A 16183-nucleotide genomic window follows, 5' to 3' on the forward strand; every position below is an offset into this window, starting at 1 on the left:
AGTATTTTATACTGTTTCTCAATTGCCCTTAAGAAACATAATTCCCTCTTGTAACTTTGCGAGTAACTTTATATTACATTTTATTACATGCTCCTAACGCTAACTCCTGCTCTGACCACATTCATAATTGTTTTCTTTATCTACAATACTTTTACCATGTGCGTGATGGTGACCGTCTTTGCAAGATAAAAAAAGAATAAAAGCAATATGTCAGAACTTCTTTTTTAGAAATATATTTCTATTTACATTATATAGCTTTATACAAATATACAAAAAGTGCAAAATGGGGAAGGGTGGTAAAAAAGTCAGACAATAAATAGGTATCTTCATGGCAAGTATGGCGGATCTTCAGTAATACAGCTCTTTATCCACCCAACCTGGAAAAAAAAGGAGCTGAAAATTAATATTTATACTCATAAGTCCATGTACGACATCTTCTATTATCAGAATTATTGATTTCAACTCTGTATCTACATCCTTTCTACTAAACAACACATCATTTACAGGTCGAGACCATGTCCAATCTCTTTCGATAAGAAGTAGTCATCTATCAGAGGTCAAAACCATGTCTAATCCATATCTATAAAAACTAGTTATCTAATGGAGAACGAGACATTGTCCCATCTGTATCGATAAGAACTAATAATTAGTTACAGTTGGGGACCGTGTCCTATATAAATCATTAAAAACTAGTCAACAATTGGAGGCCGACACCATGTCCAATCTATATCAATAAGAAGTAATCATCAATTAGGGGTTGAGACCATGTCCAATCTATATAGATAAGAAATAGTCAACAATTAAAAGGGCAAAACCATGTCCAATTTATATCGATAAGAGGTAATTATCAATTAGGGGTTGAGACCATGTCCAATCTATATGGCAAAGAAGTAACATAGTAACATAGTAACATAGTTAGTAAGGCCGAAAAAAGACATTTGTCCATCCAGTTCAGCCTATATTCCATCATAATAAATCCCCAGATCTACGTCCTTCTACAGAACCTAATAATTGTATGATACAATATTGTTCTGCTCCAGGAAGACATCCAGGCCTCTCTTGAACCCCTCGACTGAGTTCGCCATCACCACCTCCTCAGGCAAGCAATTCCAGATTCTCACTGCCCTAACAGTAAAGAATCCTCTTCTATGTTGGTGGAAAAACCTTCTCTCCTCCAGACGCAAAGAATGCCCCCTTGTGCCCGTCACCTTCCTTGGTATAAACAGATCCTCAGCGAGATATTTGTATTGTCCCCTTATATACTTATACATGGTTATTAGATCGCCCCTCAGTCGTCTTTTTTCTAGACTAAATAATCCTAATTTCGCTAATCTATCTGGGTATTGTAGTTCTCCCATCCCCTTTATTAATTTTGTTGCCCTCCTTTGTACTCTCTCTAGTTCCATTATATCCTTCCTGAGCACCGGTGCCCAAAACTGGACACAGTACTCCATGTGCGGTCTAACTAGGGATTTGTACAGAGGCAGTATAATGCTCTCATCATGTGTATCCAGACCTCTTTTAATGCACCCCATGATCCTGTTTGCCTTGGCAGCTGCTGCCTGGCACTGGCTGCTCCAGGTAAGTTTATCATTAACTAGGATCCCCAAGTCCTTCTCCCTGTCAGATTTACCCAGTGGTTTCCCGTTCAGTGTGTAATGGTGATATTGATTCCTTCTTCCCATGTGTATAACCTTACATTTATCATTGTTAAACCTCATCTGCCACCTTTCAGCCCAAGTTTCCAACTTATCCAGATCCATCTGTAGCAGAATACTATCTTCTCTTGTATTAACTGCTTTACATAGTTTTGTATCATCTGCAAATATCGATATTTTACTGTGTAAACCTTCTACCAGATCATTAATGAATATGTTGAAGAGAACAGGTCCCAATACTGCCCCTGCGGTACCCCACTGGTCACAGCGACCCAGTTAGAGACTATACCATTTATAACCACCCTCTGCTTTCTATCACTAAGCCAGTTACTAACCCATTTACACACATTTTCCCCCAGACCAAGCATTCTCATTTTGTGTACCAACCTCTTGTGCGGCACGGTATCAAACGCTTTGGAAAAATCGAGATATACCACGTCCAATGACTCACCGTGGTCCAGTCTATAGCTTACCTCTTCATAAAAACTGATTAGATTGGTTTGACAGGAGCGATTTCTCATAAACCCATGCTGATATGGAGTTAAACAGTTATTCTCATTGAGATAATCCAGAATAACATCCCTCAGAAACCCTTCAAATATTTTACCAACAATAGAGGTTAGACTTACTGGCCTATAATTTCCAGGTTCACTTTTAGAGCCCTTTTTGAATATTGGCACCACATTTGCTATGCGCCAGTCCTGCGGAACAGACCCTGTCGCTATAGAGTCACTAAAAATAAGAAATAATGGTTTATCTATTACATTACTTAGTTCTCTTAGTACTCGTGGGTGTATGCCATCCGGACCCGGAGATTTATCTATTTTAATCTTATTTAGCCGGTTTCGCACCTCTTCTTGGGTTAGATTGGTGACTCTTAATATAGGGTTTTCATTGTTTCTTGGGATTTCACCTAGCATTTCATTTTCCACCGTGAATACCGTGGAGAAGAAGGTGTTTAATATGTTAGCTTTTTCCTCGTCATCTACAACCATTCTTTCCTCACTATTTTTTAAGGGGCCTACATTTTCAGTTTTTATTCTTTTACTATTGATATAGTTGAAGAACAGTTTGGGATTAGTTTTACTCTCCTTAGCAATGTGCTTCTCTGTTTCCTTTTTGGCAGCTTTAATTAGTTTTTTAGATAAAGTATTTTTCTCCCTATAGTTTTTTAGAGCTTCAATGGTGCCATCCTGCTTTAGTAGTGCAAATGCTTTCTTTTTACTGTTAATTGCCTGTCTTACTTCTTTGTTTAGCCACAATGGGTTTTTCCTATTTCTAGTCCTTTTATTCCCACAAGGTATAAACCGCTTACACTGCCTATTTAGGATGTTCTTAAACATTTCCCATTTATTATCTGTATTCTCATTTCTGAGGATATTGTCCCAGTCTACCAGATTAAGGGCATCTCTAAGCTGTTCAAACTTTGCCTTCCTAAAGTTCAATGTTTTTGTGACTCTCTGACAAGTCCCCCTAGTGAAAGACAGGTGAAACTGCACAATATTGTGGTCGCTATTTCCTAAATGCCCAACCACCTGCAGATTTGTTATTCTGTCAGGTCTATTAGATAGTATTAGGTCTAAAAGTGCTGCTCCTCTGGTTGGATTCTGCACCAAGTAGTTATCAATTAGGGGTCAAGAAAATATCCAATCGATATCAATAAGAACTAGTCATCATTTAGAGGTCAAGAGTCAAAACCATATAAAGATGACCATGGCATTACAGTAAAATTGTGCACAAGTAGGATCTAAGCTGATGCTATTTCAACCAGTGGTGGACACTGCATTCAATGGTTCCTCGTGACTCAGGGGATAAAACACAATCTGATATATTTTCAGTTGGACAATAAGCACACTGAGAAAGGTCTAATGTAGACTGAAACATTTGTGGGCCTTTAATGTTGGACTGCATATTAAATGATTTATTTTATTTAATTTCATCTACTTTGAGTGCCAAATTTTCTTACGTATTATTGTAAGATTCAAAACCATGTCCAATCTAAGCCTGTAAGAAGGAGGGATGGTCATGAAAACACATTTAGAGCGTATATTGACTAACATCAAGTGTCCATCCAGTGATGGTAAGAATTCATATAAGTGGACAAAACAAGATGAAATAAACTTCGTTAGTGAGCATCGGTTATATCGATCTTGGACATCGATGGTCAATGTCATATATAAGAGAAGGTTGTCATTCATGACCTACATACTGCAATGAGGCCATCAACATCACTATATCCATATGCCTAAAGCCAATGCTCTGTTCAGGTATGAAGACATCATGTATCTGCAGTTGACGACAATTATATTACACCAACCTTTCATACAACAGATACTTACTGTCAGGAAATTTTCTTATGAGAAGCCTTCGGATTTCATCATAAACTAAGATAAGAACTGTGTACTCAATTCCTACAAACCAGTATTGGATTCTGTGAAAAATGATGGAACATATATCAAATTATCAATCAAGATTAGGAAAAATCTGGGGTATAAAGTGAGATATGTTCATGAGACATAGCCAGATCTGTAATTAGGCGGGCTGCACATTAAACTTATGACTAGACTGCTACTTTAATGTCAATATCACAGCTGAAAAGCAGCTTCCAAATCTATTATTTCTTTGTATCAGTGACAACCTGAAGCATCTTGAGAGCAACCAACCTCTGCTGCACCGTCTTAAGGTAACAGGGTTGCAGCAGTAGTTGGTGATTAGGATAATTATTGCTTTATTATAGTAAATACCACTTTTCTATATGCTGATTCTTACCGAATGGGCATAAAGTGTAAAGCTTCATTTAACCCAGGAACATAACAGAGGATTACGCCAATGGCAATTTGCGAGAGTACACCTACGAAGATGATCTTGTTCCTGTAGAAAAATAAATAAGTGTGAAGTTAGGAAATACCAAGTTGTTTTTGCCCTATTTTTAAGGGATAGCCCTTTTGCTTATTTGCAACCAATGGCATCACTGTCTTGCTCTATACCTGGACACAAGCTAGCTGGAGAAGTGACCCAGTTTTGATTTAGCTGTGTTGGCTCCTTCACCTCATCTACACCCCTTCCTCGAAGTGATCCACCGTGCCGAGGCTAAGAAGTAACTATACATTTTTCATTTATAGTCATCCTGTCCGGTGTTCTCAATATGCTTCTCGTTGCCTCCTCTACTCAAATTAGCATTTCTTTCCTCCTGCTTCCAAAGTTCCCACTGCAGTGGCATGCAGAAAGTAGTGGCAAGTCTAAACTGTGCCTTCCCTCCTTTCCTATCCTACAGAAGAGGAAAGGCAGATATTGCATGGTTTAGATCAGGAGCGGACAGACCATTGGGCAACCTGAGCAGTCGCACAGGGGCTCAAGACAAAAAAGCCCACTTTCACCCTCAACGCAGCAAGCAGCTTCTGTCACAAACACATAAGAGGTCTGTGCACTGAAATCCTCTTCAGTCTATGTCCACCACTGATATAGAGTTAGCGCTGCACTCCTCATTCCACTGAGGCACTTATCTTGGTAGCAGGAGGAACGGACTGCCGATGGGGCAAGAGGAGGGCACCAAGTAGGAAGTCTATACATGAGAAATATATAGACACTTTTCAGTACCAGAAAGAAGCATGGCTTCAAACTGTGAGGCAGTGACAGATGTTATATGCGAGGGTCACTATGTGTCCCCTAGGATGCACATAAAAGCGTATTGAGGCCGCTAGAGTGCATTGCAGTCACAGGCATAGCTGTGATTGCAGTGCAAAATGAAAGTCAGTTTGGTCTTGGGAAAGCTCCTTGCCCAAGGCAGATTTAAGAAAACTCGGCATGGTCTTACAAGTGGCCCATGGCCACAGATTTCATTTAAAAACCCTGCAGCAAAGAATGGGGTGTGTCAGTTTTGGTTTGCAAACTTGCAGAGCAGGTGGCTGTGCAAGGCTCAGCCTGTGTGAAGTAACACGGAGCCAGGCGAAGCCAAAAGGTCCGGCACCTCTCAGCGTAACATGGTGGTGCAGTCGCCAAAGGCAACCGGACTCAGATACGGACTGTCTTGATTCCCTACTGCGATCCGGAGGATACCATTTATTTTCCATTTGTGAGTACGTTGGACATTAAAGAGACTTTATTTTGAACTTTCCTGTGGTCACTGCCTCTGTCACCCTGCACCAATCCTGCTGCACTACAAAACATATTTATAAAAGGACGTAACTTGGCATCGAAATGTAAAAAGTCACGCACTATACACAACCAAAATCTGTCACTCACTTGAAGAACCTAGGAGTAAGCAGAGTGTTCCTTCTTGTTTTTCTGATAATTGTGTTCATCATCTGGCAGACCACAATACTGATAAAGAAAGCAGAGTAGCAGTACCACTCCTGGTTGAGACGCTGGACGTAGGTCTACAAATCAGAGATGAGATCATACAGGTTAATTTTTGTAAATAAGCTATTTTGCCAAGAAAGGTACTAAAGTGATGTTGTGAAGCTAGATAGTAAAGTCTATACTGGGCACAAATCAATAACTTATGGTTTAACCCCTTCATGACCCAGCCTATTTTGACCTTAAAGACCTTGCCGTTTTTTTCAATTCTGACCAGTGTCCCTTTATGAGGTAATAACTCAGGAACGCTTCAACGGATCCTAGCGGTTCTGAGATTGTTTTTTCGTGACATATTGGGCTTCATGTTAGTGGTAAATTTAGGTCAATAAATTCTGCGTTTATTTGTGATAAAAACGGAAATTTGGCGAAAATTTTGAAAATTTCGCAATTTTCACATTTTGAATTTTTATTCTGTTAAACCAGAGACATATGTGACACAAAATAGTTAATAAATAACATTTCCCACATGTTTACTTTACATCAGCACAATTTTGGAAACAAAATTTTTTTTTGTTAGGAAGTTATAAGGGTTAAAATTTGACCAGCGATTTGTCATTTTTACAACGAAATTTACAAAACCATTTTTTTTAGGGACCACCTCACATTTGAAGTCAGTTTGAGGGGTCTATATGGCTGAAAATACCCAAAAGTGACACCATTCCAAAAACTGCACCCCTCAAGGTACTCAAAACCACATTCAAGAAGTTTATTAACCCTTCAGGTGCTTCACAGCAGCAGAAGCAACATGGAAGGAAAAAATGAACATTTAACTTTTTAGTCACAAAAATTATCTTTTAGCAACAATTTTTTTATTTTCCCAATGGTAAAAGGAGAAACTGAACCACGAAAGTTGTTGTGCAATTTGTCCTGAGTACGCTGATACCTCATATGTGGGGGTAAACCACTGTTTGGGCGCACGGCAGGGCTTGGAAGGGAAGGAGCGCCATTTGACTTTTTGAATCAAAAATTGGCTCCACTCTTTAGCGGACACCATGTCACGTTTGGAGAGCCCCCGTGTGCCTAAAAATTGGAGCTCCCCCACAAGTGACCCCATTTTGGAAACTAGACGCCCCAAGGAACTTATCTAGATGCATAGTGAGCACTTTGAACTCCCAGGTGCTTCACAAATTGATCCGTAAAAATGAAAAAGTACTTTTTTTTCACAAAAAAATTCTTTTAGCCTCAATTTTTTCATTTTCACATGGGCAACAGGATAAAATGGATCCTAAAATGTGTTGGGCAATTTCTCCTGAGTACACCAATACCTCACATGTGGAGGTAAACCACTGTTTGGGCACATGGTAAGGCTCGGAAGGGAAGGAGCGCCATTTGACTTTTTGAATGAAAAATTATTTCCATCGTTAGCGGACACCATGTCGCGTTTTGAGAGCTCCTGTGTGCCTAAACATTGGCGCTCCCCCACAAGTGACCCCATTTTGGAAACTAGACCCCCCAAGGAACTTATTTAGATGCCTAGTGAGCACTTTAAACCCTCAGGTGCTTCACAAATTGATCTGTAAAAATGAAAAAGTACTTTTTTTTCACAAAAAAATTCTTTTCGCCTCAATTTTTTCATTTTCACATGGGCAGTAGGATAAAATGGATCATAAAATTTGTTGGGCAATTTCTCCCGAGTACGCCGATACCTCATATGTGGGGGTAAACCACTGTTTGGGCACACGGCAGGGCTCGGAAGGGAAGGCGCGCCATTTGACTTTTTGAATGGAAAATTAGCTCCAATTGTTAGCGGACACCATGTCGCGTTTGGAGAGCCCCTGTGTGCCTATGCATTGGAGCTCCCCCACAAGTGACCCCATTTTGGAAACTAGACCCCCCAAGGAACTTATCTAGATGCATATTGAGCACTTAAACCCCCAGGTGCTTTACAGAAGTTTATAACGCAGAGCCATGAAAATAAAAAATAATTTTTCTTTCCTCAAAAATGATTTTTTAGCCTGGAATTTCCTATTTTGCCAAGGATAATAGGAGAAATTGGACCACAAATATTGTTGTCCAGTTTGTCCTGAGTACGCTGATACCCCATATGTGGGGGTAAACCACTGTTTGGGCGCACGGCAGGGCTCGGAAGGGATGGCACGCCATTTGGCTTTTTAAATGGAAAATTAGCTCCAATCATTAGCGGACACCATGTCACGTTTGGAGAGCCCCTGTGTGCCTAAACATTGGAGATACCCCAGAAATGACCCCATTTTGGAAACTAGACCCCCAAAGGAACTAATCTAGATGTGTGGTGAGGACTTTGAACCCCCAAGTGCTTCACAGAAGTTTATAACGCAGAGCCATGAAAATAAAAAAAAAAATTATTTTCTCAAAAATGATCTTTTAGCCTGCAATTTTTTATTTTACAAAGGGTAACAGGAGAAATTTGACCCCAAAAGTTGTTGTCCAGTTTCTCCTGAGTACAATGATACCCCATATGTGGGGTTAAACCACTGTTTGGGCACATGCCGGGGCTCGGAAGTGAAGTAGTGACATTTTGAAATGCCGACTTTGATGGAATGCTCTGTGGGCGTCACGTTGCGTTTGCAGAGCCCCTGATGTGGCTTAACAGTAGAAACCCCCCACAAGTGACCCCATTTTGGAAACTAGACCCCGAAAGGAACTTATCTAGATGTGTGGTGAGCACTTTGAACCCCCAAGTGCTTCATAGAAGTTTATAATGCAGAGCCGTGAAAATAATAAATACGTTTTCTTTCCTCAAAAATAATTATTTAGCCAAGAATTTTTTATTTTCCCAAGGGTAACAGGAGAAATTGGATCCCAAAAGTTGTTGTCCAGTTACTCCTGAGTACGCTGATACCCCATATGTGGGGGTAAACCACTGTTTGGGCACATGCCGAGGCTCGGAAGTGAAGTAGTGACGCTTTGAAATGCAGACTTTGATGGAATGCTCTGTGGGCGTCACGTTGCGTTTGCAGAGCCCCTGATGTGGCTTAACAGTAGAAACCCCCCACAAGTGACCCCATTTTGGAAACTAGACCCCGAAAGGAACTTATCTAGATGTGTGGTGAGCACTTTGAACCCCCAAGTGCTTCATAGAAGTTTATAATGCAGAGCCGTGAAAATAATAAATACGTTTTCTTTCCTCAAAAATAATTATTTAGCCCAGAATTTTTTATTTTCCCAAGGGTTACAGGAGAAATTGGACCCCAAAAGATGTTGTCCAGTTTCTCCTGAGTACGCTGATACCCCATGTGTGGAGGTAAACCACTGTTTGGGCACACGTCGGGGCTCAGAAGGGAAGTAGTGACTTTTGAAATGCAGACTTTGATGGAATGGTCTGCGGGCGTCACATTGCGTTTGCAGAGCCCCTGGTGTGCCTAAACAGTAGAAACCCCCCACAAGTGACCCCATTTTAGAAACTAGACCCCCCAAGGAACTTATCTAGATATGTGGTGAGCACTTTGAGCCCCCAAGTGCTTCACAGACGTTTACAACGCAGAGCCGTGAAAATAAAAAATCATTTTTCTTTCCTCAATAATGATGTTTTTTGCATTTTTTTAGATTCACAAGGGTAACAGGAGAAATTGGACCCCAGTAATTGTTGCGCAGTTTATCCTGAGTACACTGATACCCCATATGTGGGGGTAAACCACTGTTTGGGCACACTTCAGGGCTCGGAAGTGAGGGAGCACCATTTGACTTTTTGAATACGAGATTGGCTGGAATCAATGGTGGCGCCATGTTGCGTTTGGAGACCCCTGATGTGCCTAAACAGTGGTAACCCCTCAATTCTACCTCCAACACTAACCCCCCCACACCCCTAACCCTAATCCCAACTGTAGCCATAACCCTAATCACAACCCTAACCACAACCCTAATTCCAACCCTAACCCTAAGGCTATGTGCCCACGTTGCGGATTCGTGTGAGATATTTCCGCACCATTTTTGAAAAATCCGCGGGTAAAAGGCACTGCGTTTTACCTGCGGATTTTCCGCGGATTTCCAGTGTTTTTTGTGCGGATTTCACCTGCGGATTCCTATTGAGGAACAGGTGTAAAAAGCCGCGGAATCCGCACAAAGAATTGACATGCTGCGGAAAATACAACGCAGCGTTTCCGCGCTGTATTTTCTGCACCATGGGCACAGCGGATTTGGTTTTTCATATGTTTACATGGTACTGTAAACCTGATGGAATACTGCTGCGAATCCGCAGCGGCCAATCCGCAGCCAAATCCGCACCGTGTGAACATAGCCTAATTCTAAAGGTATGTGCACACGCTGCGGAAAACGCTGCAGATCCGCAGCAGTTTCCCATGAGTTTACAGTTCAATGTAAACCTACGGGAAACAAAAATCGCTGTACACATGCTGCGGAAAAACTGCACGGAAACGCAGCGGTTTACATTCCGCAGCATGTCACTTCTTTGTGCGGATTCCGCAGCGGTTTTACAACTGCTCAAATAGAAAATCGCAATTGTAAAACCGCAGTGAAATGCGCAGAAAAAAACGCGGTAAATCCGCCATAAATCCGCAGCGGTTTAGCACTGCGGATTTATCAAATCCGCAGCGGAAAAATCCGCAGAGGACCAGAATACGTGTGCACATACCGAAACCCTAACCCTAGCCCTAACCCTACCCCTAACCCTAGCCCTACCCCTAACCCTAGCCCTAACCCTAGCCCTACCCCTAACCCTACCCCTAGCCCTAACCCTAGCCCTAACCCTACCCCTAACCCTAACCCTAACCCTAGCCCTACCCCTAACCCTACCCCTAACCCTAACCCTAGCCCTAACCCTAACCCTACCCCTAACCCTAACCCTATTCTAACATTAGTGGAAAAAAAAATTTTCTTTATTTTTTTATTGTCCCTACCTATGGGGGTGACAAAGGGGGGGGGGGTCATGTATTTTTTTTTTATTTTGATCACTGAGATATAATCTATCTCAGTGATCAAAATGCACTTTGGAACGAATCTGCCGGCCGGCAGATTCGGCGGGCGCACTGCGCATGCGCCCGCCATTTTGGAAGATGGCGGCGATCAGGGAGAAGACGGACGGGACCCCGGCTGGATCGGTAAGTATGATGGGGTGGGGGGGGACCATGGGGGGGGATCGGAGCACGGGGGGGGGGGAATCAGAGCGCGGCAGGGGTGGAACGGAGCACGGGGGGCGTGGAACGGAGCACGGGGGGGCTGGAACGGAGCATGGGGGGGTGGAACGGAGCACGGGGGGGTGGATCTGAATGCAGGGGGGGGTGATTGGAGCACGGGGGGGTGATTGGAGCACGGGGGGAGCGGACAAGAGCACGGGGGGGAGCGGAGCACTGGATGGAGGGGAGCCGGAGCAGTGTACCGGCCAGATCGGGGGGCTGGGGGGGCGATCGGTGGGGTGGGGTGAGGGCACACTAGTATTTCCAGCCATGGCCGATGATATTGCAGCATCGGCCATGGCTGGATTGTAATATTTCACCCGTTATAATGGGTGAAATATTACAAATCGCTCTGATTGGCAGTTTCACTTTCAACAGCCAATCAGAGCGATCGTAGCCACGAGGGGGTGAAGCCACCCCCCCTGGGCTAAACTACCACTCCCCCTGTCCCTGCAGATCGGGTGAAATGGGAGTTAACCCTTTCACCCGATCTGCAGGGACGCGATCTTTCTGTGACACAGCATATGCGTCACAGGTCGGATTGGCACCGACTTTCATGACGCATACGCTGTGTCACAGGTCGGGAAGGGGTTAAAAATGGCACCTTTAAATTAGCAAGGTCTAGGTTACGTGACTGTGCAAAATCAAGTGCAGATAAATTGGACCACGGAGTTGGAGATGGAGAAGGGAACAAGTATTTCTCAGAAAAAGGGACATGTTTTGTCTTTTGCACGAACAGAAAAGAATAGGAAAAAGTAAACAATATAGCAAACTTTCAAGGGGGTTTCCAAGAAAAATTAATAACTGGCCATATACTAGATATTAAAAAGTTAGAACTTTAGTCAAAATTTGGGGATTATGTTGTATTTGCCTCAAGAGATCATTTCTCTGTTCAATCGCCATTTTGCAACAGGATGAGGCATCACATTGGTTTTCACCTTTGTATTAGCTTCTCAGAAGCAGATGATAAATGGCTATTGTCGGTGTATTTCACTAAAAATCAACTTATTGGTCTACTTGTTCAAATCAATAGCTGCACTTCCTGTTGCTAGTTTTTCAAAATGGCCGATACAAGAAAACTGAAAAATGGTAATATCTCAGAAAGTAAATGTAACTTACTGACCAAACTTTGGCTATCTTTCCAATATCTGATTTACAAACAATTTTTCAATTGGGGTGGAAATCTACTTTAATAAAGGTCCAAAGACCTTGTTTTAGTGTCTTCTATGCAGGGTAAAGGTTCAATTTACTGCCCAGGGAATAGAAAGGTAGCTTCATCAAGGCTCCTGACATCTATCACCTAAGGCACATGATCCACCAGAAAGCCTTTTAGTGACAGTCCTACTGAATAGTAGCTGTTTGAGAGCCCTTCACAAGTTACAGCTGCCACAAAACAATTAACTATCTCTTCAGATTTCAGTTTTCCACAAAAAAAATTATAGTTTAACCCTAATTGTTCACTTGGTGTTTGGCTCCCCATGCTTACCCATTCCTGCCCATAACTGTCCTCCAGCTCATTGTTGGTTTTCTTTTCCCACTGGACTCGGAGTCCAAGTACTGTAGCTGGTAGGAAACCTTGTTCAGCCAAGACAGTGAAATAGTTCACAAACCCCGAAAATCCTTCCATTGCAGCTGTGGGACACATAAGAACCATCTGAGTAAGCATCCTCGTATGGGACTTTTTTGTTTTGCAGCCATTTAAAATGACAAGTAAAAATCCAGTTTTCGATTAAATGAAAATCCTTACCTATGTGAAAGTAGGAATATGACAGTAAATTCATGTTCACCAGTCGGTCTTTGTATGGGTTACGTGGTTTTCTGAGCATGATATCATTTTCAGCTTTCTCATACGCTAAAGCTATGGAAGGAATCTAAGGGAGGCAAATAAAATTGGGGTCGTTAGGACGTGTCAAACTTTGAGCAAATAATTTATCCTTTGGTCAAAAAGATGACGTCTTTCTATTTACAAAATTTTCTTTCCAATAACGTCACCTACACAGAGACTTGTACATCAGATGTATCAGTGTAAGAAAAACACATATATGTTTAAAAAAAAGTCAACTTACAATGTCGGTTCCCAATTCTATGAAGAGGATGGTGATGGTTCCGATGGGCAAGGGGCAACTGATGATCACGTAGACCATAAAAGGAATCATCTCCGGAATGTTCTTGGTCACGGTGTATGAAATGGACTTCTTCAAGTTGTCAAATATCAAGCGTCCTGAGGGAAAAATCACATTCATGATCGATTGGGAAGATAAAAAGGAAATGAAGAAATTTGGCAAATACATAAAGGAAAAATTAGTGTTTTAGAAGATTAGAAGATCAATCTCCACTCCTCAGAAACCTATGATGTTGCTGTAAGGCAACTGGCTACAACAGAGGCTCCCCTCTCTCTAAGATTTGTTCAATACTGATTTGGAAAATAGAGCAGAGGTTTCCTTCATATTAACTTATGCCTTATATCTAATTTTTACTTTTTTACCAATAGGGGAAGCAAAGTTTTGCAATGCATCACTTCCCAATCCCTGCTCATTGACAGCCTCACCTATTCTCTGGTTGAACACGATAGGATACAGTGGGGCAAAAAAGTATTTAGTCAGTCAGCAATAGTGCAAGTTCCACCACTTAAAAAGATGAGAGGCGTCTGTAATTTACATCATAGGTAGACCGCAACTATGGGAGACAAACTGAGAAAAAAAAATCCAGAAAATCACATTGTCTGTTTTTTTAACAATTTATTTGCATATTATGGTGGAAAATAAGTATTTGGTCAGAAACAATCAAGATTTCTGGCTCTCACAGACCTGTAACTTCTTCTTTAAGAGTCTCCTCTTTCCTCTACTCATTACCTGTAGTAATGGCACCTGTTTAAACTTGTTATCAGTATAAAAAGACACCTGTGCACACCCTCAAACAGTCTGACTCCAAACTCCACTATGGTGAAGACCAAAGAGCTGTCAAAGGACACCAGAAACAAGATTGTAGCCCTGCACCAGGCTGGGAAGACTGAATCTGCAATAGCCAACCAGCTTGGAGTGAAGAAATCAACAGTGGGAGCAATAATTAGAAAATGGAAGACATACAAGACCACTGATAATCTCCCTCGATCTGGGGCTCCACACAAAATCCCACCCCGTGGGGTCAGAATGATCACAAGAACGGTGAGCAAAAATCCCAGAACCACGCGGGGGGACCTAGTGAATGAACTGCAGAGAGCTGGGACCAATGTAACAAGGCCTACCATAAGTAACACACTACGCCACCATGGACTCAGATCCTGCAGTGCCAGACGTGTCCCACTGCTTAAGCCAGTACATGTCCGGGCCCGTCTGAAGTTTGCTAGAGAGCATTTGGATGATCCAGAAGAGTTTTGGGAGAATGTCCTATGGTCTGATGAAACCAAACTGGAACTGTTTGGTAGAAACACAACTTGTCATGTTTGGAGGAAAAAGAATACTGAGTTGCATCCATCAAACACCATACCTACTGTAAAGCATGGTGGTGGAAACATCATGCTTTGGGGCTGTTTCTCTGCAAAGGGGCCAGGACGACTGATCCGGGTACATGAAAGAATGAATGGGGCCATGTATCGTGAGATTTTGAGTGCAAACCTCCTTCCATCAGCAAGGGCATTGAAGATGAAACGTGGCTGGGTCTTTCAACATGACAATGATCCAAAGCACACCGCCAGGGCAACGAAGGAGTGGCTTCGTGAGAAGCATTTCAAGGTCCTGGAGTGGCCTAGCCAGTCTCCAGATCTCAACCCTATAGAAAACCTTTGGATGGAGTTGAAAGTCCGTGTTGCCAAGCGAAAAGCCAAAAACATCACTGCTCTAGAGGAGATCTGCATGGAGGAATGGGCCAACATACCAACAACAGTGTGTGGCAACCTTGTGAAGACTTACAGAAAACGTTTGACCTCTGTCATTGCCAACAAAGGATATATTACAAAGTATTGAGATGAAATTTTGTTTCTGACCAAATACTTATTTTCCACTATAATATGCAAATAAAATGTTAAAAAAACAGACAATGTGATTTTCTGGATTTTTTTTTCTTAGGTTGTCTCCCATAGTTGAGGTCTACCTATGATGTAAATTACAGACGCCTCTCATCTTTTTAAGTGGTGGAACTTGCACTATTGCTGACTGACTAAATACTTTTTTGCCCCACTGTATATAGTGTAGATCTTACTTCTTACTTTAACACCAATTTATTAACACACAAATCCCCAAAATAAAGGACCTTTCTAGTGCTACTCAAGCAATTGAGAAGTAAACATTCCCAAAGTGACCATCTTACCTTCTTCCACTCCGGTCACAATAGAAGCAAAGTTATCATCCAGGAGAATCATGTCGGCGGCGTGTTTAGCAGCATCAGAACCAGCAATTCCCATCGCAATACCAATATCGGCTTTCTTCAATGCAGGGGAGTCATTAACACCATCCCCAGTCACTGCCACAATGTTACCCTGAAAGTAATAGATATAATATGTTCCACCATTGAGTTGCAATTTTTTATCTTCAAAAGCTGTGACATAACTTACCAATCTCTGACATCCTTCGACAATGAGAAGTTTCTGTTGGGGTGAGGTCCGGGCAAACACAATCTCTGTGTGATATCTCAAGATGTTATCCAGTTCATCAGAGCTCATGTCACTGAGTTCACCTCCAGTTACCACAATGGTGCAGGCATCTCTGCAAGTCGAATAAACCGGTCAGTATGCTAAGAAAATGGGTTGCACAAGATTACAAAGATGGTTTTCCAAAAACAGCCACAAATGTATGTGGGTTTTGTTTTTCAATGCAAAACAAGGTCCCCAAATGCTGACAACTGGCTTGGAGAGTGAAAGCCATCCATAATGTACTGACCTAGGATTTACTTTTTCAGTAGGGATTCCTAATCTTTTGGCAATATCCTCTACAGTCTCGCTAGAACTTGAGATAATCCCGACACTTTTGGCAATTGCTTTGGCCGTGATTGGATGATCTCCTGTTACCATAATAACCTGCCATAAACAACACAGATTATTAGATATATTTAGAGATTACTAAC

At 42.0% G+C, this 16183-nt stretch overlaps 1 protein-coding gene across 1 annotated transcript in view; it reads right to left on the minus strand.

The window, feature by feature from the left end:
• Window positions 1–348: 348 nt before the first annotated feature.
• LOC138652180 (potassium-transporting ATPase alpha chain 2-like) overlaps window positions 349–16183 on the minus strand; it is a 30622-nt gene continuing 14787 nt past the window's right edge. The window contains exons 14-23 of the mRNA XM_069742947.1: window positions 16000–16136; window positions 15675–15825; window positions 15431–15599; window positions 13192–13346; window positions 12873–12996; window positions 12612–12757; window positions 5901–6034; window positions 4428–4529; window positions 3998–4089; window positions 349–377 (exon numbers count right to left, since the gene is read on the minus strand). Coding sequence (XP_069599048.1) covers window positions 349–377; window positions 3998–4089; window positions 4428–4529; window positions 5901–6034; window positions 12612–12757; window positions 12873–12996; window positions 13192–13346; window positions 15431–15599; window positions 15675–15825; window positions 16000–16136 — 1239 coding nt within the window. The remainder of the gene's footprint in view (window positions 378–3997; window positions 4090–4427; window positions 4530–5900; window positions 6035–12611; window positions 12758–12872; window positions 12997–13191; window positions 13347–15430; window positions 15600–15674; window positions 15826–15999; window positions 16137–16183) is intronic.

The sequence above is a fragment of the Ranitomeya imitator genome, chromosome 10, assembly GCF_032444005.1.
Source record: "Ranitomeya imitator isolate aRanImi1 chromosome 10, aRanImi1.pri, whole genome shotgun sequence".
NCBI lineage: Eukaryota > Metazoa > Chordata > Amphibia > Anura > Dendrobatidae > Ranitomeya > Ranitomeya imitator.